Raw genomic sequence first — 23,972 nt, 5'->3', positions numbered from 1 at the left:
TACACTCTTTGTTGGGGCAATATGCTAGATTATTGCTTCAGAGGTAAGGGAGCTTTTTGCTATTTCTATAATTTATTTGGAGTTCAGCAAACCATGAATTTCATCATTTCCCACAAAAGTCAAAGTGCTTCTAGACAGAATTGACAAGGCAAATGTAAGATGGGAGTTAGAATGTTTAAGAGCAAAAAAAAACTACAGTTTGGAAATAAGAACAGAAAATGCTGCAAATACTTTTCACCTTAATGGTTTAATATTTCAGGCCAATAACCCTTCATCAGATCTGGAAAAATGCAGAGAAAACAGGAAATATGCAAGAGACCAAGGTTTCCCGATGACACAATTGCTCTCAGTGACCATTTAGATGAGGGAAATGAGAAATAAATAATAGCTGGTATGTTTTGAGATGAGCAAGGACAGTAAAGAATTGGGGGGGGGGAAGATCTGGAACACTGAAATGTAGAACAAATGCAGTTGCTAGAAATCTAAAATATAGCAATACTTAACAAATTGGATAGCATCTATGGAGATAGAAAAATTGAGTTAATGATATGGGGGACGGGGGTGTGGTGGTGGCTGGGACAGGGGAACCTCACATCAGAACTGGACAGTCCTGACACCAACAGTTGTTCATCTAAAACTGTGAATTCAACATCAAGTCCTGTGAGCTGCAATGAGCCCAAGAATAAATGCTGGTCTTTGTGCTTATGTTGGAACAGGTCCTTGAGAGAATTAGATGAACAGGTGATAGGCAATGTACACTCAGGCTCACTCTTGGGGATTGAATGAGATGTTCTGCATATGATATTGCTAATGTAAGGAGAAGGTGAAATCTGCACACGCACTTGATGCTATCCCTTCTAACGTAAAGAGATAACATTGAGTGCACGCGCAAATTTCACCTGCACAGACTGCTTGAAAGGACAAGGTAAAAAGGCTATGTTCTATATTTCAGTCACAGCTTGTGATCGTGCATTAAAATATATTTTTTAAATCATTGACCACCTATTTACACTCATCTACAAACTACATAAGGCTGGTCCTGGCCTTATTTCATAATTTACTGGCATAATTTACATATTACTATTTAACTATTTATGGTTCTATTACTAGTTATTATTTATGGAGCAACTGTAACAAAAACCAATTTCCCCCGGGATTAATAAAGTATGACTATGACTATGACATAAAATTATAAATATTTTTTTCTCCGGTTAGCCACCTGGGCCTCTGCCCTGCACAGACATTTCTTGTTCTCTGCAATTGAAAGACTTGTTTTCTCACTTGGAAACACAAGACTGCAGATATTGGAATCTCAAGTAACAAACAAGATGCTTTCAGAGAACGGTGTCAACCTGAAATATCCACTATCAAATTATCTCCACAGATGACCTGCTGAGTTCCTCCAGCTTGTTGCTTTCTCATTTTTTTTAGTTCTGATGATAGGATCTGAAATGCTGTATCTGTTTCTCTTTCAGTATGTTGCCTAGGCTGCTGTGTATTTCCAGCATTTTTGATTCATATTCATGTCGGAAGCTTCAGTTAGCTTGTGTAAGGTTGTTAATTTTCATAAGATAACCAATGTATTTCTGGAAGTTAGCATGTATTACAATAGTTCTGAATCCATGTGGGAAGAAGCCAGCCCACTAGAATCCCACCTACTTCATCCTTGCAGCTATTTTGGAGATCCAGAAATAAAGTCCATGCTGAATATTGCGCCACTAAAACAGGCCATTCAGCCCATGATATCCGTGCTTACCCACCCCATCTACACCGATCTCACGTGCCCACGTATCCCATGCCTTCTCAGTGTGATTGTATCCGGGGGCACCATCTCCTCCGGTAGCGCACGTCCATGCATCAACTACACTGCCGAGGGGAGGTGGAAATTATTCGTCAAATCCTCTTTAAAACTCCTTCCTCTCGCATTGGCTTTAAAAATACTGCAAATGAATGGGGGGAGTGGCCTTGAAGAAAAGAGGGCAAAATGATGGGAGGCTCAATTCGAATTCTCTCAAATTTGATAGTGCTAGGAAAGTTACTGCTTTGCAGTAGTTTCTGAAGAAGACTATTAACTGCTCGAGGAGAGTTGAGACTGATGGTTCTTCTGTGGCTCCGACAATTTTACTGCGAGAACTCCTAAACGCAGAGCTACTACGATGCTTTGTGTGGCTGCTTAAACACACACACACACGGTGGAACCCTACTCAGGCGGGCCACATGTTGGTAACTGCAAGCGAAAGCCGAGTCAATTCAGAAAAGCACTTGCTCTCCTTCCAGAAGTACAAAAAAAAGACACGAACTGAAGTGAATGCGCCGAGATTTCACCGCACATAGGCGCGCCATTCGGGCCGGTCCCTAACGCAAGCCTCCGAGCGCCCGGGGCTCGGCCGCTCCATCCCACAATCCTTCGCACGGCGCGTCACTGACGGAGACCATGATGGCGGCTCATAGTGCACCAGAAGTGATAGCACAGCTGGAAAGCGCAGCCAAAGTTTTAATGGTAAGGGCCTGCTTTCCCCTTTGCCTCTTCTCCAAGTCCACGGGGTATGTCGGAAGCTCCTGGGCTTATTTTTGGTGGCCGTGAGTTGCAGGATGCTGGGATGATGAGGGGTGAAACACGGTGCGTGGCGCAGTGCCCCAGACCCTGGTGTTTGATTAAACTCTACACCCGAGAGTGTCTTTGGCTCTGCTCACCTCACGTTATCTCCGCCTAACTCTATTTGTTTGTCTGTGCTTTTGTAGTTAAGTCTATTGCTATCTACAGTTTTTTAGAAGATGTATAAGATTTTATTTAGATAGATACCGATGTTCAAGTAGTCTCATTTTCTCTCACCATCGGCGAGGTTCTTGGTATCCTTCAAAAATATTTTTTTTCTGTATACGAAGAGTTGGAATGCAGTCAGATCAGATATTTTGAAATGCAATGGAATTATTTATGGTGGCTAAACTAACTTCTAGTAAAAATCTCCCATTGAGCTTTAAAATGGCGTGTTGTTTCAGGTATTGATTGGTGGTAGCCTTTCAGGTACACCACTGAGGTATATAGGGAGAAGTAAAGATTAATTTCCTTCACCTTTAACTTTGGGCTTAATGCATGAACTAGCACAAAAGTTGTGGAAGATGGGCTTTATTTTCCATGATATTAAGTCATTAAGGATTCTTACCTTTTATGGACTGCTAAATATTAGTTAACAAATATTAATTCACTGCAGACTAATAGTTTTTATTTGAAATATATACTTGAATGATGGAAAACAAGCAGCTTAAGTGAACGTGCTCATGAAATTTCCTACATGGTTATGGTCATTACATCTTGTAACAATCCAATTTTTGAAATAATTATAAAAATGACATTGACTTTACATTGCATCTGTTCATTCAGAGCTTGAAATGCTTGCTTGTATTTTGATACAGTTGCAAAAGCTTAAAATTTAAGAATTTTCACTTCTATTTCAATTTCCTCATTGCTTTGCCTTGCCATCTGAATTCTGTGTATGTCATTCAACCTCTATGTCCTTCTCAATTATCCTGCAGGATTATTTGTTTATTTATTTTATTGCTGTTTTTCCATGGCTCTGTTAATTTGGCACAACTGTGCTGTTTAATTTACATTAGTTGTTTGGAATACCAGGATTGTGAAAGACAGTGGAAATGCAGATCCGTTCAAGTGCCCTTTAATCACATGTGAGTTGAGAGTTTGTATCCTTATCAAGTCTTTCAATTAGTTTGAACCCTGGAACTGAGTCTAGTAAACCAGTTTTGACCACAGAATTAACAATTCCTTTATTTCAATCATTAATGCTCATTATTGAAAGGAGGACCTAAGGTGAGGAGGTGGAAGAGCTTGTGGCCTGGTGCCAGGCAAATAATCTCTTCCTTGATATCAACAAGACAAAGGAGATGGTTATCAACTTCAGGGGGAACTCACAGCACTCACATCCCCCTTTACATCAGAATCAGGTTTAATATCTCTGGCATATGTCATGAAATTTGTTAACTTTGCATCAGCAGTTCTATGCAATACATAACACAGAAGAAAAATAGATAAAATCAATTACAGTATATTTTATTTGAATAGATTAAAAAATTGTGTAAAAACAGAAATGTATATTAAATAAAGTGAGGTAGCGTTCACAGGTTCAATGTCCATTTAGGAATCGGAGGGCAGAGGGGAAGAAGCTGTTCCTGAATCACTGAGTGTGTGCCTTCAGGCTTCTGTACCTCCTTCCCAAGGGTAAAACTGAGAAAAAGGTATGCCTTGGGTGCTGAGGATCCTTAATAATGGACGCTTCCTTTCTGAGGCACTGCTCCTTGAAGATGTGTTGGATACTACTGAGTCTAGTACCCATGATGGAGCTGACTAATTTCACAACTTTTTGTAGGTTCTTTCAATCCTGTGGAGTAGCCTCTCACACGCCGCCCCCCCCCCCAAATACCAGACAATATCCATGGTACATCTGTAGAATTTTGTGAGTGTTTTAGGTGACAAACCAAATCTCCTCAAACTCCTAATGAAAAATAGCCATTGCCTTGCTTTCTTTATAGCTGCATTAATATGTTGGGACCAGTTTAGATCCTCAGAGATCTTGACACCCAGGAACTTGAAATTCCTCACTCTCTTCACTTCTGATCCCGATACAAGGATTGGATCAGTGACTCAGCAGTAGAAACTGCAAGTAGTTTCAAACTCCTGGGAGTGCACATCACACATAATCTCTCATGGTACCAAAATATATCCTACACAGACAAGGAAGCTCAACAATACCCCTACTTTCTGAAGGGATCTGGACTTTGCAAGTCCGTACGTCATTACGGAGGTGTGTAGTAGAGAGAGGATCCTGACAAGCTGCATTAAGCTTGGTATAGAAACTGCACTGCAGTGGGCAGTGAGACTCTACGACTGGTAATCAACTTCCCAGTGCATCACTGGCACCTGCTTACCTGCTGTCAAGGACATATATACAGAAAGGTGCTGCAAGAAGGCTATTTACTTCATGAAGGATTCTGCCCACCCGGCTCATGGATTATTTGTCCTACTCCCATCAGGGAGGAGGCTACGTAGCATACATGCCAGGATCACCAGGCTCAAAAATGGTTATTTTTCCCCAAGCAGTATGGCTGACCAACACCTCCACCCACTAACTCTGCTACTTTATTATTTCCTGTCAGTCACCTTCTGTATAGCTTACTGTCACTTTATGGGCAAACTACCGGTCTATGTATATAAGCTATCATATGTATTCGTTGCAACACACATAAAAATTGCTGGTGAACGCAGCAGGCCAGGCAGCGTCTATAGGAAGAGGTACAGTTGACGTTTCGGACCAAGACCCTTCGTCAGGACTAACTGAAAGAAGAGATAGTAAGAGATTTGAAAGTGGGAGGGGAGGAGGAGATCCAAAATGATAGGAGAAGACAGGAGGGGGAGGGATGGAGCTAAGAGCTGGAAAGTTGATTGGCAAAAGGGATGTGAGAGGATCATGGCTTGTCTATTCGTTCTCTCCCCCCCCCCCCCGCCCCATCCCTTTCCACCGATCTCCCTCCCGGCACTTATCCTTGTAAGCGGAACAAGTGCTACACCTGCCCTTACACTTCCTCTCTCACCACCATTCAGGGCCCCAGACAGTCCTTCCAGGTGAGGCGACACTTCACCTGTGAGTCGGCTGGGGTGATATACTGCGTCCGGTGCTCCCGACGCGGCCTTCTATATATTGGCGAGACCCGACGCAGGCTGGGAGACAGTTTCGCTGAACACCTACACTCTGTCCACCAGAGAAAGCAGGATCTCCTAGTAGCCACACATTTTAGTTCCACATCCCATTCCCATTCTGATATGTCTATCCACGGCCGCCTCTGCTGCAAAGATGAAGCCACACTCAGGTTGGAGGAACAACACCTTGTATTCCGTCTGGGTAGCCTCCAACCCGATGCATGAACATTGACTTCTCTAACTTCCGTTAATGCCCCACCTCCCCTTCGTACCCCATCGGTTATTTATTAATTATTATTATTATTATTTAGATTTTTTACTCTGTCTCTCCTTTTTCTCCCTCTGTCCTTCTCACTATACCCCTCGCCCATCCTCTGGGTTTTCTCCCCCTCCCCCTTTTCTTTCTCCCTTGGCCTCCCATCCCATGATCCTCTCGTATCCCTTTTGCCAATCACCTGTCCAGCTCTTAGCTCCATCCCTCCCCCTCCTGTCTTCTCCTATCATTTTGGATCTCCCCCTCCCCTCCCACTTTCAAATCTCTTACCATCTCTTCTTTCAGTTAGTCCTGACGAAGAGTCTCAGCCCAAAACGTCAACTGTACCTCTTCCTATAGATGCTGCCTGGCCTGCTGCGTTCACCAGCAATTTTTATGTGTGTTGCTTGAAATTCCAGCATCTGCAGATTTCCTCGTGTATATGTATTCATTGTGTGTGTTTTTATTCTTCATCTTTTGTGGGTTTTTTGTCCTGCATCAGATCCAGAGTAACAATTTTGTACTACTTTACACATGTGTATAGGAAATGACATTAAACAATTTTGAATCTTGAAAACAAACTGAAGCTAAAGCCTACTACACCGGAAATTTCAATATGGTTTCTGAGTTGAAGAGTTCCTCTTTTTAGGAACATCCTTATTCATCCTTTGACATTTCTTCCCAACCAACCTTCCTTCTGTTTAAAACATGTGGCTCAGATATTAATAAAAATTATTTAGCTTAGCTGCACTTTTACAACTAATTTAGAGAAAAGTTGTATTTATTGAACCCACTCTCAGCTGGGTTGTTCCTTTGTTTCTTTTCAATGAGGTACAACAGCTGAAATTTTAAGTTTTAACACCTGGAATTCTCTGTGAGGGTTACCATGCTGTACTTGCACTGTAAAGTTAAACTGTTGTACATTATAGTAAAATTTAGATTTTTAGCCAAGACTGGATCTTTCTTCAGCTTTCAATTCCAGATTCTTTGACTTCACTGGTTATGAACTATACCCTTTGCCTGAAACTTCCAAGTATTTTTGAATCAGTCAAGAGGCACCACTCTGTGTCTGCGTCTGAGAAACTGGTTCATCAGGTTCTGCTTTAGCCTTGGTTCATGGCTTGAGTTTCTGACCTTGCACCTTTCTGCTTTCTGGATTTCAAACATTTGCAGCTGTTCAAGTTGCACATCTTCTATATTGTAAATTTCAGAGAAATACATCCAACAGAACACTCTTCAATACTCTAATCTTCATGACTTTACATGGCTGTGACGGATCTCTGAGCTTTCACACGCAGTTCATTATCAGATACACCATATTGATTCGGGTTTACTTAAAATAGCCTAATCTCAGTATGGCAACATTGGACCTTTATTTTTTTTAATTTCTGGGTATAAACAGTAAATGAATTGTTTCTACAAGATCCATACAATGATTCAGCATCCCAGGTTTGATCCTGATCGGAGCTATTTATGTTGTCTTTGTGTTCTTTCTGTGACGAGCTGGCTTTCCCTCTGGTGCTCTAGTTTCCTTTTTCTTTCCAACACTTTACTGGTTGGTAGGTTAATTAACTACTGTAAAATGGCTCTTGAATATTTGGGTGGTAGGAGAATGTGATGGGGGGGGGTGAAAGGGTGGAGTTAATGGGCAAATGGTATTGCCCTGAGGACTGTGTGATCTCCTGTGTCATAAGATATGAAATTATCCAGGCTACCATTCCAGAATGCTGCTACTTTTCTCAGTTTATTTGCCTTTCCTTTTGCCTAGGCTATTTTCCCATTATTGTGCTTCCTTTCATTTTGCTCACTAGGAACTCTGCTTTCCAATTTGTATCCTAACTGCCCTGTACTTGAACTTCCTACTTTGATTCTCTGATCAGATGCATACCTGCATTCAGAAACTTTTCATCCTCTGATTCCAACTCCTCATTCATTCACCTTGTGATCTGAGCTCATTTGCCCTCTTCTTCCATAAGCTCTTCCTGCAGATAAACTCCGAGGTATGTATGGTAGTTTATATGGATGGAGAGCTTAAGGGAGATGCTCTTTCCTCTGTTAACCCTGGTTCCTGTCTATTTCTCACCTATGTGATTCAACGATGGTGCCTGTTTTTGGTTTCTCCCCCGTGCTATCTCTTTTGACCAACTGTGGGTAGTATTGGGTGGGCAAAAATTCTTCCAAATAGTTACGGAAAAGAACAAACCTATTGAGTTCTGCCCTTGTAGCATGCTCTGATTCTCCCAGCTAATGACTCATTTCTCGTTGAACTAGATTGTAATTTTGATACCATATTTGATCTCAAGTAAAGTTTTGGTCTCTGTGTTCATGCCATACCTTTCTGTCTAAGCCTCTAAATGAGCATTGCAATGTGCTTCCAGATGGCATGTCATATTCTATATTCATGTTCCTATTGGTCGTAACCTAACTTGCACCCGCTCACCTATTGCTCCCATCCTTGCTGATCTGTGTTGGCTCCTGGTTAAGCATTGCCTCAATTTTTGGAAATTGTTCGTCCTTGTTTCATAGCAACTTTCTGTTATCGTTACTGAAACAGAAAGGAGAGTTGTTTAACAAATGGAGCAGTCAGGATGCTACAAAGATTGATTATATTCTCCCAGATTAAAGACACGTCCTTAGTTAGAAAGATGAAACCATATCTGTGGGTTTGTATTTACTCACAGACATTGGTGTAATTATGTAAGGTGGTTCTGTAGTTAGCGCTGTTGCTTCACAACTCCGGCAGTTCAGGTTTGTCTTGACTTTGCAGCTATCTGTAGAGCTCTCACGTTCTCCCTGGATTTCACCTGGGTCTCTGAGTTTCTTCACAAAAATATGCTGGTTGGTCAGCGAATTGTTTACCATAAATTACCCTTAAGATAAAGGGGGCCAGGTTAATTGGGGTGGAGTTGATCGATGTGAGAATAGGTATTGGAAGAAAGTTGGGGAGGGTGGGGGAAATGGGATTGTGATGAGAAGTGGGGAGAATTAAAGGGCTGAATTCTTAAATTGGAACAAAAAAAACGAGAAATTACAGATAGATTTTCCATTGTCTAAAGTGTATGGTAACTATTGGTTAGAAGAATTTTTTACCCTGGTAACTCGGGTGGTTTCTTTTGTAGAAACTGTAAGTGATCCTAATTCAAATCTTGATTGTGTACTTCAAGCCTATAGTTTTTTCTGGTAGAAGGTGAAAGACCCATTGTTTTTTTTAAAAAAAAGAGTGAGGCAAGATTAAGAATCGTGACGGTGAGCTTCCTTCTTGATATTGCCACGCTGCTGGTTAAAGTATTTTCGTAAGACTTTTGGCTAGGTTGCTCTGTGATTTAATAGTGATGAAGGAGAAGCAATACATTTCTGTGTCAAAATGATATGGGACTTGAAGGGGACTCTGAATGTGAAGGAGCTCCTGTGCATGTCTTTAGCTGGTACGGGCCGCAAGTTCGGAAGATGCGGCTAGGTTAGCCTGGGTGAGCAATTGCAGTGCATTTTTTATAACTGGTGCACAATGTACACCTGTGGTGGAGGGGATTAATTTTTTAGGATGGTTCTGTGAAATAAAGGTGCTGCCTTATGGTGTGAGCCATTGCTTCTGCACTCATTCAGGCAAAATGGGAATTATTCTATTGTGCTACTGATTTGCGTTTTTGTCATGGCCCTTTGCACTTTATTTGTCCACTTACACTGCACCATCTCTGTAACTGTAACACTATATTGTTTGTTTTCCTTTTTTTATTACCTTAGTGTACTTGTATTTGGAAATGGCCTGTTTCAATGGCATTCTCAACAGAGCTTTTCACTGTAACTTGGTACGTCTGTCATTAATAAACCAATTGGCTTGCAGATGCTGGAAAGGCTATGTGCTGTTAAAAAACGAGTCATTCTCCACAATGTACCAAACTTTTTCTAACCTACTGTTGTCTCTGTATTTATGTGGCAGGTCCATGGTGACCCACCACAATGTCAAAGGTGTATGTGCTGATTAAAGTCTTGTTGGAGGTGGTCATATCTGGTACTTTAGTGACGCAAATGTTACATGCAACTTAGTCCATGTCTAAATATTGCTTGGATCTTGCTGTATGCTGACAGAAGTTGCTTAAATTGACAATCTATCTGAAATTGACCATTGTGTAATCATCAGTGAACATCTACACTTATAATGGAAGAACAATTGTACAAAAAAAGCAGTAATGTGTGAGTCAAGGACACTGCCACAAGAAATTTCTACAACTATGTCCTCCATCTTGCTCTGCTGACAACCACATAATTTTCTGTTGTTCAAGATTGGCCTCCAACCACTAGAATATTTTCTCTTTTGATGCTCTAGACTTAACAGGATGTCTTAGATCATAAATCTGCCTGCTCCACCATTTAACAACATCATGGCAGATCTGGCTGTGGACTCAGCTCCACCCACTTGTCTTTTCCCCCATAACCCTGATTCCCTTCGTGTGCAAAAATCTATTTAAATATGGTTAATGAGGTAGCAAAAATCTATTTAAGTATATTTAATGAAGTAGCCTCTACTGCTTCCCTCGGCCAAGAATTCCACAGATTCACTGCTGTCCAGCAAAGCAGTTTCTCCTCGTCGCTGTCCTAAATCTATCCTCTCAAAGTTTGATGCTATGTCTAGTCTCACCAGTGCAAACAACTTTCCTGACTCTATCTTACGTATCTTTTTCACTATTTTGTGTTTCTATAGTATTCGTCCTCCCCTTCTGAATTCCAGTGAGAGAAGTCCCAGATGATTCAATCTCTCCTGATAGGCTAACTGCCTCATCGCTGGCATTAGCCTGGTGAGCCTCCTCTGCACCACTTCCAAAGCCAGAATATCTTTCCTCCAGTAAAGAGAGCAGTACTCCAGGTGCGATCTTACCAGTACCCTGCATAACTCCCTGCTTCTAAATTCAATCTCTTTAGCAATGAAGTCAACATTCCATTTGCCTTCCTGGTAACCTGTTGCATCTACAGTTCATGCACAAGCACTCCGAAATCCCTTTGCAACAATATGCTGCATCCCTTCACCATTTAAATAATAATCTGGTCTTCTGTTTTCCTTCCAAATTGTATTTACCTACATTGTACTCCATATGCCAGGCACTTGCACATTCACATCTCTCTGTAGACTCTCTGCATAGAACGTAGAACAGTACCGACTCTTCATCCTGCATTACTGTGCTGTCCTTTTTAACTAACTCTAAGATCAACGTAACCTTGCCCTCGATTTCTCTTCCTTCAATGTGTGCCGTGGTGGCATAGTAGTTAGCACGTTGCTATTACAGTTCTGGGTGTTGGAGTTCAATTCCAATGTCATGTGAAGGAGTGTGTACGTCCTCCCTCTGGAATGTATGGGTTTTCTCCAGGTGCTCCAGTTTCTTCCCACAAGGCAAAGTCATACCAGTTAGTGAGTTGATTGTCCTGTGATTAGGGTAAAATTTGGTGGGGGTGGGAGGTGGTGTGCTGGGTGGCATGGCTCAAAAGGCCAGAAGAGTCTATTCAGTGCTCAATCTCAATAAATAAACGTCTTAAGAGTCTCTTAAATGTCTCTAACGTATTTGCTTCTACATTCCATGCACTTACCACTCTCTGTAATAAAAAGAAAACTTACTTTTGACATTCCTCCTACACTTTCTCCAATCACCTCAAAATTATGCCCTCTTGGATTATCATTGCCACACTGAGGAAAAGGTACTGGCCGTCCACTGTATATATACCTATTGTCTTTTGAACTCCTATCATGTCACCTCTCATCCTTCTCTCTCTCTCCAAAGAGAAAAGCCAGAGCTTACTCAACTTTTCCTCATAAGACAAGTTTTATTAAATACTTTAGTAAAGCTTTGAACAAGGCACCTAATGATCGGCTGATCCAGAAGGTTATCATCATCAGGTGCCATGCCCAGTTTGAACTTTGACTGCCATGGCCCACAGACTCCTGTTTCGGGTCAAGTGGATCATTTAATTGGTATTCATTTCCAGTTCTCTGGGTGCTGTCTCCATCATCATTTGTCTTTGCCTTCCTCTTGCTTTCTTCCCTTCAATCTTTCCCATAATTACCATGCATTCTAACTCCTCTTTCCTAATCACATGTCCAATGAAGTCACATTGCCTTTTCATGATCTCATACATTATTTCTTTTTTTGTGCTTGCTCTGTTCATGACATCCTCATTAGATATTCGTTTCGTCCATGATATTCTTTGCATCCTCCTCAAAAACCACATCTGTGCTGCTTCAATTCATTTCCTCATGTTACTAGATATTGTCCAACATTTAAGCCATATAACATAACTGGATAAACGTAACATTTCAGTACTCTGAGGTGGGTTGTCATGCCTAGTTTAGTGTTGGTCAGTATACACTTCATTCTCGTAAAGGTGTCTTTTGCCATCTCTATTCTTCTTTTGATGTCCATGTCGCACCTGCCATCTGATGTCACCCAGCTTCCTAAGTAGCAAAAGTTCTGTACTTGTTTTATGTCTTCCCCGTTTCTTCTCAGCCTGCAGATAGGATTCTCCTTCTTTTTGGATATCACCATACATTCTATCTTTTTGCAATTGATAGACCCATTTTTGCACTTTCTTCAACAACTATATCAATTAAGTTTTGTAGTTTTCCCTCCGTACTTGCAATTAACACAGTGTCATCCACATAACTGAAATTATTGATGTTTTCACTGCCCACTTTGATTCCCAAGATGTCTCTTATTTTTTGTAATATTGTTTCACTGTACACATTAAACAAATCAGGGGAGAAAACACACCCTTGTCTAACGCTTCTCTTGATTTTCGCAATCTGATTCACTGCTCCATCTATTCTTACAGCGGCAGTTTGTTCCCAGGACAGATTTCTGATTAGGCGGAGATCTTTCGAATCTAGATCTAGAGTTTTTTGTAATATTTAGAATAACTTATTGTGCTTCACTTTATCAAATGCTTTTGTGTAGTTGATAAAACAAACAAATCTTTTTGCACTTGAATAGCTCGTTCTGATAGTATCCTAACATCAATATCACGTTTCTTGTACGTTTGTCTTTCACAAAACCACATTGTTCTTTACCTATTTCAGCTTGTATCTAACTTTTAGCTCTTATCATCAAAATCCTTAGAAGTATCTTGGTGATATGACTCATTAAACTTATGGTCCTATGTAATTCACATTCTATTGCACCTGGTTTCTTAGGAAGAGTGATAAATACTGATTTTATTTTTAAAATCTCTTCTGGTATTATTCCAGTCTCATAAATGTCATTGATTAAATCGGTAAGTTTTTCAATTTAAGGCACATAAAAAATTACTGTCATGTAGTTAGCATCCTGGTAAAACTCCTCTGCACCCTTTCTAAGGCTTCCATATTGTTCCTATAATGTGGTGACCAGAACTTGACTCTCAAGTGGTCTGACCAGAATTATATAGAGCTGCAGCATTACCTCATGGCACTTGAACTAAATCCCCTGACTAATGAAGGCCAATACTCCATATACCTTATTAACCAACCTATCAACTTGCATGGCAACTTTTAGGAATTTATGGACATGGACCCTCTGTTCCTCCACACTGCTAAGAATCTTGCCATTAACCTTGTACTTTGCCTTCAAGTTCAACATTCCAAAGTGTATCTGTTCACAGTTCTCTGGATTGAACTCCATCGAACACTTCTCAGCCCAGCTCTGCATCTTATTAATATCCTGTTGTAACCTATGATAACCTACATTATCCGAAACTTGACTAACCTTCTGCAAACAGCACCTCTCCACTTCTCCAGTCAGAGTACGCTCCATCTGCTACCACTCACTGCCTTGTATAGGCAAGCCATTTTTGAATCCATGCAGACAAGTTTCCCATGTCTCCTGACTTTCTGAATGAGTGTACCATGGGGAACTTTGTCATATATCCATTTGCACCACTTTCATCAACTACCTTATCACTTTCTTGAAGAAATCAATCAGGCTTGTGAGGCATGTCCCTCACAAAGCCATGCTAACTATCTTCAATCAGATTATGATTCCCCAAATGCTTGTAAATCCTGTATCTTAAGAATCCCCTCCAATAGTTTTCCCACTACTAATGTAAGACGCGCTGGTGGTCTAAAATCTTAGGATTATCCTTATTACCTTTGAACAAAAGAATAACATTTTGCACCCTCCAATTTTTTGGTACTACTCCTGTGGCCAGTGAGGATGCGAAGAACATTCCCAGAGATGTTGCAGTCTCTTCCCTCTCTGCAGTAACTTGAGGTATATCCTGCCCTGCCCTGGATATTTATCTATTCTAATGTTTTTCAAGAGTTCAGTATATCCTCTTTGTTAACCTTGACATATTCCAGTATATTAACTTGTTCTATGCTGACCTCGTGTTAAGCAAAGTCCCTCTTACTGATGAATACTGAAGTATAGTACTCATTAAGAACCTATCCTTCCTCTGGTTCTAGCACTTTTTCATCTTTTATTCTTGATCGGTCCTATCCTAATGCTAGTCAACCTGTTCTTCACATCTTGGGGTTTAGAATGTCTTGAGGCTTTCACTGACCCTACTCACCAAGGCCTTATTCCAATCTGGGGTCCATGGACCCTTTGTGTTAAAGGGCATAAAAAAGGTTGGGAATCCCTGGATTAGAGTGATTTTTCGCTTCCTGTTTTTTCCACCCACACTGACTCAGTGGATGATCCCTCCATGACATCCTTCATTTCTGCAGCTGTGATACTTTCCCTGATTAGCAATGCCATTCCCCATCTCTTTTATCTCTCTCCCTGTCCTTTTTAAGACCATAAGACAGGAGCAGAATTAGGCCACCTGGCCCACCGAGTCTGCTCTGCCATTCAGTCATGGCTGATCCTTATTTTCCATCTCCTCTTCAACCCCACATCCCGGCCTTCTCCCCATAACCTTTGATGTCATGTCCAATCCAGATCCTATCAATCTCTGCCTTAAATACACCCAGCGGCCTGGCCTCCACAGTTGCATGTGGCAACAAATTCACCACCTTTTGGCTAAAAAAATTTCTCCGCATCTCTGTTTTGAAAAGGCACCCCTGTATCGTGAGTCTGTGCCCTCTTGTGCTAGACTCTCCCACATGGGAAACATCCTTTCCACATCTACTCTGTCTAGGCCTTTCAACATTTGAAAGGTTTCAATGAGATCCTCCCCCCGCCCCCATCCTTCTGAATTCCAGCGAGTACAGAGCCAGACCCATCAAACATCCCTCATATGATAACCCTTTCATTCCTGGAATTATCCTTGTGAAGCTCCTCTGGATCGTCTCCAATGCCAGCACATCTTTTCTAAGATGAGGGGCCTAAAACTGTTCACAATACTCAATGTGAGGCCTCACCAGTGCCTTATAAAGCCTCAGCATCACATCCTTGCTCTTGTATTCTAAACCTCTTGAAATGAATGCTAACTTAGCATTTGCCTTCCTCACCACTGACTTAACCTGCAAGTTAACCTCCAGGGGGTTCTGGACAAGGACTCCCAAGTCCCTCTGCAACTCAGATTCCTGGATTTTCTCCCTGTTTCGAAAATAGTCCACACATTTATTTCTACTACCAACATGCAGAACTGTGCATTTTTTTTGAAACATCTAAACCTGGAACTTTCAGTAGCTATTCTTGCCATTGTGACAGCCAAACCGCTGTAATGGCCACAATATCATAGTTGCATGTACTAATATATGTGCAAAATTCATCACCCTTATTTCTGATATATTTCACATAAAAGGAGACATATTTTAACCCATCCCACTGACTGCATTTATGCCCTATCCATTGTGCACATCCTCTGCACAATTTGCTTTCCTACTCCACTTCTTGTCATCAGCAAACTTCGATATATATGCGACACTTTAATCCTCTCTTCCAAATCATTAATGTTTATTGTGAATTGTTGCAGGCCTAGCACTGATCCTTGAGGCACTCAGCTTATCACAGACTGCCAAGCAGAAAGACACCTAAGTTTTTGCCTTCTATTGATTAACCAATCCTCTATCTATGCTAATACATTTGTATATTACTTCCAACTCCAGCATCTTTATTTGATGAATAAGTATTTTATACGTCACTTTTTCTGTAAATCCAAGTATACAACATCTACCTGTTCCCCTCTATCCACTGCGCTCATTATATCCTCAACTCCAGCAAGTTTGTCAAACTGTGTCTGCCTGATAGAACCACTTTTATTTAGATGTTTCATTATGTCCTAATGTAGCTTTAAAGCATTTACCCAACTACAGACTTTATGGCACATTCAATCAAACTGGTTTGATGTTGAAGGCAGTCACTGTCACTTCACCTCTAGGTCCACATTTGGTTTGTTCTTGTGAGGAGGTCTGAAGATGAGTGATCCTAGTTAAACCTAAACTGGACATTGGTTGAGTAGGTTAGTCAGTGGAATTTGACAACTTCTGTCACCTTTCTGATGACTGAGAGTAGATTAAGTGAGCAGTAGTTGGCTGGATTTGATTTGTTTTTTAATGAACAAGGCATGCCTGGCTAATTTTCCACATTGTTGGTTAGATGCCAGTGCCTCTTTCGGGCATTTGAGCAATACACTGGATTCTGGTTAATTGGGTTAATCAAGACAGCACTTTAATTGGGACAACTCGTAAAGAACAAAAACAAATCAAAGATAACTGTATTTCTCTTTGTTTATATGGGACACTGTGCTGCTTAATTGGGACAGTAGACTATTGCCAAACAGTTTCTAACTAGTGTCAGTTGCATGCACGTTGAGTGGCCATTAGGCACTACATGCCTAGAGTGAACAGTTTTTAAATATTTCATTTGTGTATGTTTGTGTTCAAAAAGCAATTATTTTTGTCCCTGATGGTTGGTGAGTTATAAGCAGTAAGACAATACAAAACTGTTTTACTCATTGTGGTTTCAAGCATTCACAGGAACAACTAGGAGTTAAAATGAAATGATTTCACTACTTCAAGTTAGGAACTGTGAAGAACTTGAAGGTATCAACAATCATTTTGAATGTTACAATGAAAATGAAGTTTTGGGTGATGCAATTGTTGAAAGCACTGTTTAAAGGCAATCCATTATCTGTACTGATTTTGTTCTTTTACAGTCAATCAAGAAAGCACTGCAGTGTACTTTGGGTGAATTCCTCTGTCGCAAACTATTAGAAACTAATACACAGGTTTATAGTATTGTAGTAGTATTGGTAGTATTCTAATTTATTCTGTATTTTAGTTAAATACATACTTTGTTCTTTAGTTAAATAGTAGTTTGTCTGTTTCATACCTTTGTAACTATTTCCATGAAGCTTTGATTAATTGGGGTAGCTGCTTAATTGGGCCAAAATATACTGATCATGATGTGTCTAAATTAACTGGCATGCACTGTATGTAATACTTTACACTTTACCCAGGGAGTGCTGACTGTGCTGGATATACTGCCAGAGAGAAAGTTGGAAGCAGACTGACTAACAGCATTTATTAAGTGCCTACACAAGTTCTTGAATTGCCTAAACATTTGAAAGTTAGTTATCTTTTTTGGAGCTAATCAGAGAACAAGGGCATTTAATTGATGCTCTTGATAAAAGTTTCCTTTATAATGTGATTAAAGACCATGGGAAAATATTAATGTGTGTATTGTACAGTATCCACTTAAAAAAAGTTCACCCCATCACCCCCCCCCCAGAAGTTTTCATGTTTTATTTTACAACGTTGAATCACAGTGGATTTATTTTGGCTTTTTTTGACACTGATCAATGGAAAAAAACTCTTTTGTGTCAAAGTGAAAACATCTCTACAAAGTGTTCTAAATTAATTACAAATATAAAACACAAAATAATTGATTGCATAAGTATTCACCCCCTTTAAATTAATGTGACACACTAAATCATCACTGGTACAGCCAATTGGTCTTAGGGGTCACGTAATTAGTTAAATAACGATCACCTGTGTGTAGTCGAGTTGTTTCAATTGATTGTAGTAAAAATACACAGGTATCTGGAAGGTCCAACTCCTGGCAAAAACTACACCTTGAAGACAAAGGAATACTCCAAGTAACTCTGTGAAAAAGTTATTGAAAAGCACAACTCAGGAGATGGATACAAGAAATTTTTCAAGTCACTGACTCTCCCTTGGAGTACAGTTAAGTCAATAATCAAGAAATGGGAAGAATATGGCACAGCTGTAAATCTGCCCAGTGCAGACCATCTTCAAGAATTGAGTAACCATGCAAGATGAGGACTAGCAAGGGAGGCCACCAAGAGAGCTGTGACAACTCTGGAGGAGTTACAAGCTTCTGCGGCTGAGATGGGAGAGACTGAGCATACAACTGTTGACTGGGTTCTTCCCCATTTGCAGCTTTATGGGAGAGTAGCAAAGAGAAAGCCACTGTTGGGTGGGGGGGGGGGAGGGAACTCACGTGAAATCTCGGCTAGAGTTTGCCAGAAGGCATGTGGGAGATTTTGACATCAGCTGGAAGAAAGTTCTATAGTTTGATGAAACCAAAGTTGAGCTTTTTGATCATCAGTCTAAATGCTATGTTTGGCACAAGTCAAACATCACATATCAATTAAAATCATACCATCCCTGCTGTAAAGCATGGTGGTGGCTACATCATGCTGTGGGGATGCTTCACTGCAGCAAGTCCTGGAAAACTTGTGAAGGTAGAGGGCAAAATGAATGCAGCAAAATACAGGGAAACCCTGAAGGAAAACCTCAAGCAGTCTACCAAAGAACTGTGATTTGAGAGAAGATTTGTTTCCAAGCACAAAGCCAAAGCTACACAGAAATGGCTTAAAAACACCAAAGTTAATCTGGAGTAGACAAGTCAGAGTTCAGACCTCAATCCAATTGAGAATTTGTGGCTGAACTTGAAAAGGACTGCTCACTCATGATCCCCATGCAATCTGACAGAGTTTGAGCAGTATTGTAAAGAAGAATGGGGGGAAAATTGCAGTGTCCTGATGTACAAAGCTGATGGACCTATCCACATAGACTCAGGCTGTAATTGCTGCCGAGGTATATCTATTAAAGACTGACTTGAAGGGGGTGAGTAATTATGCAATCAATTATTTTGTGATTAATAATTGTAATAGTCTGTTGTTCAGTCAGAAAAGCCAAATTAAATCCACTGTGATTCAATGTTGTAAAACAATAAAATATGAAAATTTCTAAGTCAGTGAATACTTTTTACAGGCACTGTAAATTTCCAGAAGGCATTTGAAGAAGTTTGCCATAAGCAACTGTAATCCAAAGGTGCAAAACATGAAATTTGAGCTAAACTATTTACATAACTTATTTATTTTGGAGATGCAGCATGGTAACTGACCCTTCCAGCCCAATGATCCTGTGCTGCCCAGTTACACCCGTGTGACTAACTTACTAACCTGTACATCTTTGGACTGTGGGAGGAAGCCAGAGCACCCAGAGGAACCAATGCAATCATGGGGCGAATGAACCCACTCCTTTCAGACAGTGATGAAATTGAATCAGGGTTGCTGATGCTGTTAAGCAGATGCAGGAAATCTGGAGCAATGCACAAAATGCTGGAGGAACTCAGTAGGTCAGATAACACAATAATTTTTGCTGTATTCTATGCCTTGCTTTTATGCTTCCTTTGACTTCACTTGTCTGTCATGTTTGCCCCTCATCCGCCCTTTTAAATGGTTCTTCCACTTTGCTATGAACTGATTTTGTGTCTCCCAATTACTCCCGGAAACTCCAGCCATTGTAGCTCTACTGTCATTCCTGCTAGTGTTCCCTTCCAAGCAGCCTTGGCCAGCTCCTCTTCCATGTCTCTGTAGTTATCTTTACTCATCTGTAGTACTGATAAATCTGATTTTTGCTTCTCCCTCTCAAATTACAGGGTGAATTCTATCATTTAATGACCACTGTCTCCTTAAGGGTTCCTTTGCCTTGGGTTCCCTAATCAAATGTGATTCATTACACACCACCCAATCCAAAATTGCCTTTCCCTTGGAGCAGGGGTTCCCAACCTGGGGTCCATGGATCCCTTGCTTAATGTATTGGTCCATGGTATAAAAATAGTCATAGTCATACTTTATTGATCCTGGGGGAAATTGTTTTTTGTTACAGTTGCTCCATAAATAATAAATAGTAATAGTACCATAAATAGTTAAATAGTAATATGTAAATTATGCCACTAAATTATGAAATAAATCCAGGACCAGCCTATTGGCTCAGGGTGTCTGACCCTCCAAGGGAAGAGTTGTAAAGTTTGATGGCCACAGGCAGGAATGACTTCCTATGACGCTCAGTGCTGCATCTCGGTGGAATGCATCTCTGGCTGAATGTACTCACCCAGTACATTATGTAGTGGATGGGAGACATTGACCAAGATGGCATGCAACTTAGACAGCATCCTCTTTTCAGACACCACCGTGAGAGAGTCCAGTTCCAGCCCCACAACATCACTGGCAAAAGGTTGGGAGCCCCAGCCCTAGTGGGTTCAACCACACGCTGCTCTTAAAAAGCCATCTTGCAGACATTCTACAAATTCTCTCTCTTGGGATTCAGCACTAACATAATTTTACCAGACTACCTTCATATTGAAATCCCCTATAACTATGGTGACATTACCTTTTTACATGCCTTTTCTATCTAATGTGGTAATACTTAATGTAATTTATAGTTTTTATTATACATTGCAATATATTGCTGCCACATGAGAACAAATGTCACAACTTACACCAGTAAGATTTCTGATAATTTGTACCCCCACATCCTGGCTATTGTTTGGAGGCCTGCACATAACTCCCATTGAGGTCTGTTTACTCTTGCAGTTTCCTAGCTCTACCCACAACGATCCAGTATCTTCTAATTCTATGTCACTTCTTCCTAAAGATTTTATTTTATTATTTTTTTAAACCAACAAGCCACCCAATTGCCCCCCCCCTCACCTTCCAGATATGATATTTGGTACATTTTATTTTTTGGAGAAAATCTTGATGACAATCTTAATACCAGTCAGACAGGATTTTTTTTTAATGTACTTTATAGTAGTTACTTTAAGACCATAAAATATAGAGCAGAATTTGGCCATTTGGCCCAACGAACCTACTCCGCTTTATTTTATTTTAGTTTGTCCGTAGATTTGAATCGTGGATAAACCAGATGTAGAGTTACAGGGAAAATGCAGCACAGAAATAGACTTCCAACCCATTTGGATAATACCAATCATAAATCACCTATTTTATACTAATCTTACTTTAACTGGTTTCATTCTCCCTACTTTCATAGTCAATTATTTTTAACAAATTTTTTCAATAATATAGTGATTAACTGTGTACAGCTCATGCTGTCACATAACATCACATATCAAAGCATTTTGCCAGATCCAAAGCATTATATATCCAGAATAATGGCGTAAACAACTTTTATCATTCCTCGAATTTCTATGCTTCTGAAAATATGGATGAACACTGTAGAAGTTCTTGAAGTAACTTTTGGGTGTTTTGAAATTGTTATGCCAAGATGAGGCCACTCTCAGGGTGAGGAACAACACCTTGTATTCCGTCTGGGTACACTCCAACCTGACAGAGTGAGTATCAATTTCTCCTTCTGGTAAACAAATCCCTCCTCTTCCCCACCCCCTATTCCCCACTCTAATCTTTTACTACTTTTCACCTGCCTATTGCTTCCTACTTGGTTCCCTCCTCCTTCACTTTCTCCTACAGTTTACTGTCCTCTCCAGTCAAATTCTTCCTTCTCTAGTCCTTGACCTTTCTCACCCACCTGGCTTCACCTATCATCTTCCAACTAGCCAAATTCTCCACTTCCTCCCCACCTTCTTTATTCTAACATCTTCCCCCTTCCTCCTTAGTCCTGGTGAAGGGTTTTGGCTTGAAGCATTGAATGATTATTAATTTTCATTTATTAATTCCCATAGATTCCTGCTGAGTTCCTCCAGCATTTTGTATGTGTTTTGGATATCCAGCATCTGTAGACTTTCTCGTGTTTAGTAATTTGGTTGACTTTCATTGACTATTTACAGATTTTATTTCAGTTGTTTTGTGCAGTTTGTTTGGCTCTTTACTTGGTTTATCTCACCTTGATTTCTTTACTCTGTGTATGGGCTTTACTGGAATGGATTAATTTATGACATTGTTTTGAGATGATGTTGAGCTTTCTCTTACAATTTCTAAAATTCCGGGGTTGTTATTGCTCCTAAAGTGAGTGAATAACTTTGAAGCCAAGTACCGATAACTATGAAGAAGCACCATTCTCTATGCAGCAATTCAGCAGGTGACCTTGATGACCTATATCTAGGGCAGAAAGTTGTTATGAATAAATAGGGATAATATTTTCTCCAATCATTGCTACTTTTGCATTGGAGTTGAAGTTGCATCAAATTAAAGGATTTACATTGCCATTTACTGAGAAGCACCTTAAACAACATGCATACTGCACTTGATGGCCACTGATAGCGGAAGGGTAGATGCTGGATGTCTTGTGTTCTTGGTGTTGATTTGTACATTTTTATTTAGGGTGGTATATATTGGAAAAACACCACGGATATCTGTTCAAGTAATGAATATTTTGTAAGTTTCCTGAATTCGCTATTGATGGTGACATTTTGAAGAATTATTTGATGAGGCACTTATTATAAGACAATACTGTACTAGGTAGCATTTACATGATTTTAGAGAACACTGTAATGTAGCTGCTTAGACAAAAATCGCCAAACCAATCACCTCTTCCACCAAGAGGTATAAGCACATAGGAACATAACTAAGTACAAGTCTGTTCCAATTTGTGCCATACTGACTAAGAAGTATAGTGTACTAACTTGATTGTCACCAGGTCTGAATCCTGGAACTCCCTTTGTTGTTGCCATGTGAGAGTACCTGCAGTAAAACTGCAGACTTCAGCATGGTGCTCATCGTCACTTCCACAAGGTCCTTTGCGAGGGCTAGTAAATGTCCTTTCCAGTTATGGCTGCAGCTGTTATATACAAATAAAAAATCTTTCAAGCAAGTTGTTTGCAAATTTAGTTGAGATTCATCTTCTCAGATTCTTGCCACATAATGCCAGAAAAAACAGAATTATATATCCAAACTTACAATGGAGCATTGATACGTCACCGCTATGGGTGGACTAACCATGAGTAAATTGAGCAAAAACAGAAAATACTGGAAATATTCAGGAGGTCAGCCTGCATCTGTGCTGACAAGATAACTTTGTTTACAGTTTATCCCCAGGGGCACCATGGTTTTGTGAATCATAGGTATTCCCCTCCCCACCTTCCGAGTAGCTTTGTAAGCTTCTTTTGTCTCTTGCCCACTGTGAAGAAGGGAAGGATCTCTCACTTGGAACATGATTCTTATTCCTCTTCTCACTGATGCAGCTGAGCCTGCTGAATATTTGTAACATTTTCCATTTTATTTGGATCTTTGGTGCCAGTATTCTTTTGATTTTTCACTTGCGGTTTGAACTCCCTTTATGGGAAATGTGAGATTATCCAGTTTGAATCTGAGTCCGACAAACTGGCATAATTTCGTAAGACATGAATAGTTATATAAAATCATTAATCACTGGATAAATACTTTAAGTAATCAAAGGCATGGAATGTTATTTATATTTCAAGGAGTTATTTCTAAATTGTGGATATGTTTCATTTGTGCAAGGATCTTGGTCGGGTCACATCTTGAATAGTGTACTGCATTCATATTTAGGCACGAAATGTTATATAGGAAACAGGAAATAATACAAGTACACTGGAAATTCAGTGAGTATTAGATTAAATTATGCATAAGGAATATTGACCAAGGCATATGAGAAATTGGGCTTTAGTCTTCTGTAAATCAAAGGTCCTCCGTGTACCTGCCCTTGCTGTTGAACGCTACCTTGCAGCAAAAACCTCCATGCAAGAAGATGTAGATTACTCTCAATATTTTGGTAGTCATTCTTCAACTAAGGTGGACCTTTATTATGGACACAGGAGATTCTGCAGATACTAGAAATCCAGAGAAATAAACACAAAATGCTGGAGAGACTCAGCAGGTCAGGCAGCATGTATGAAGATGAATAAACAGCCGACA

The 23,972-nt window shown here is 40.2% G+C and overlaps 1 protein-coding gene across 1 annotated transcript in view; it reads left to right on the top strand.

The window, feature by feature from the left end:
* The first annotated feature begins 1,968 nt into the window (after positions 1–1,968).
* The window catches only part of xpo4 (exportin 4), a 111,112-nt gene continuing 89,108 nt past the window's right edge, over positions 1,969–23,972 (top strand). The window contains exon 1 of the mRNA XM_063054179.1: positions 1,969–2,500. Coding sequence (XP_062910249.1) covers positions 2,435–2,500 — 66 coding nt within the window. The 5' untranslated portion in view covers positions 1,969–2,434. The remainder of the gene's footprint in view (positions 2,501–23,972) is intronic.

This window comes from Mobula hypostoma, chromosome 7 (genome assembly GCF_963921235.1).
Source record: "Mobula hypostoma chromosome 7, sMobHyp1.1, whole genome shotgun sequence".
Classification (NCBI taxonomy): Eukaryota; Metazoa; Chordata; class Chondrichthyes; order Myliobatiformes; family Myliobatidae; genus Mobula; species Mobula hypostoma.
The sequence above is the reverse complement of the archived record's forward strand: the minus strand, read 5'-3'. Positions and strand labels throughout refer to the sequence as shown.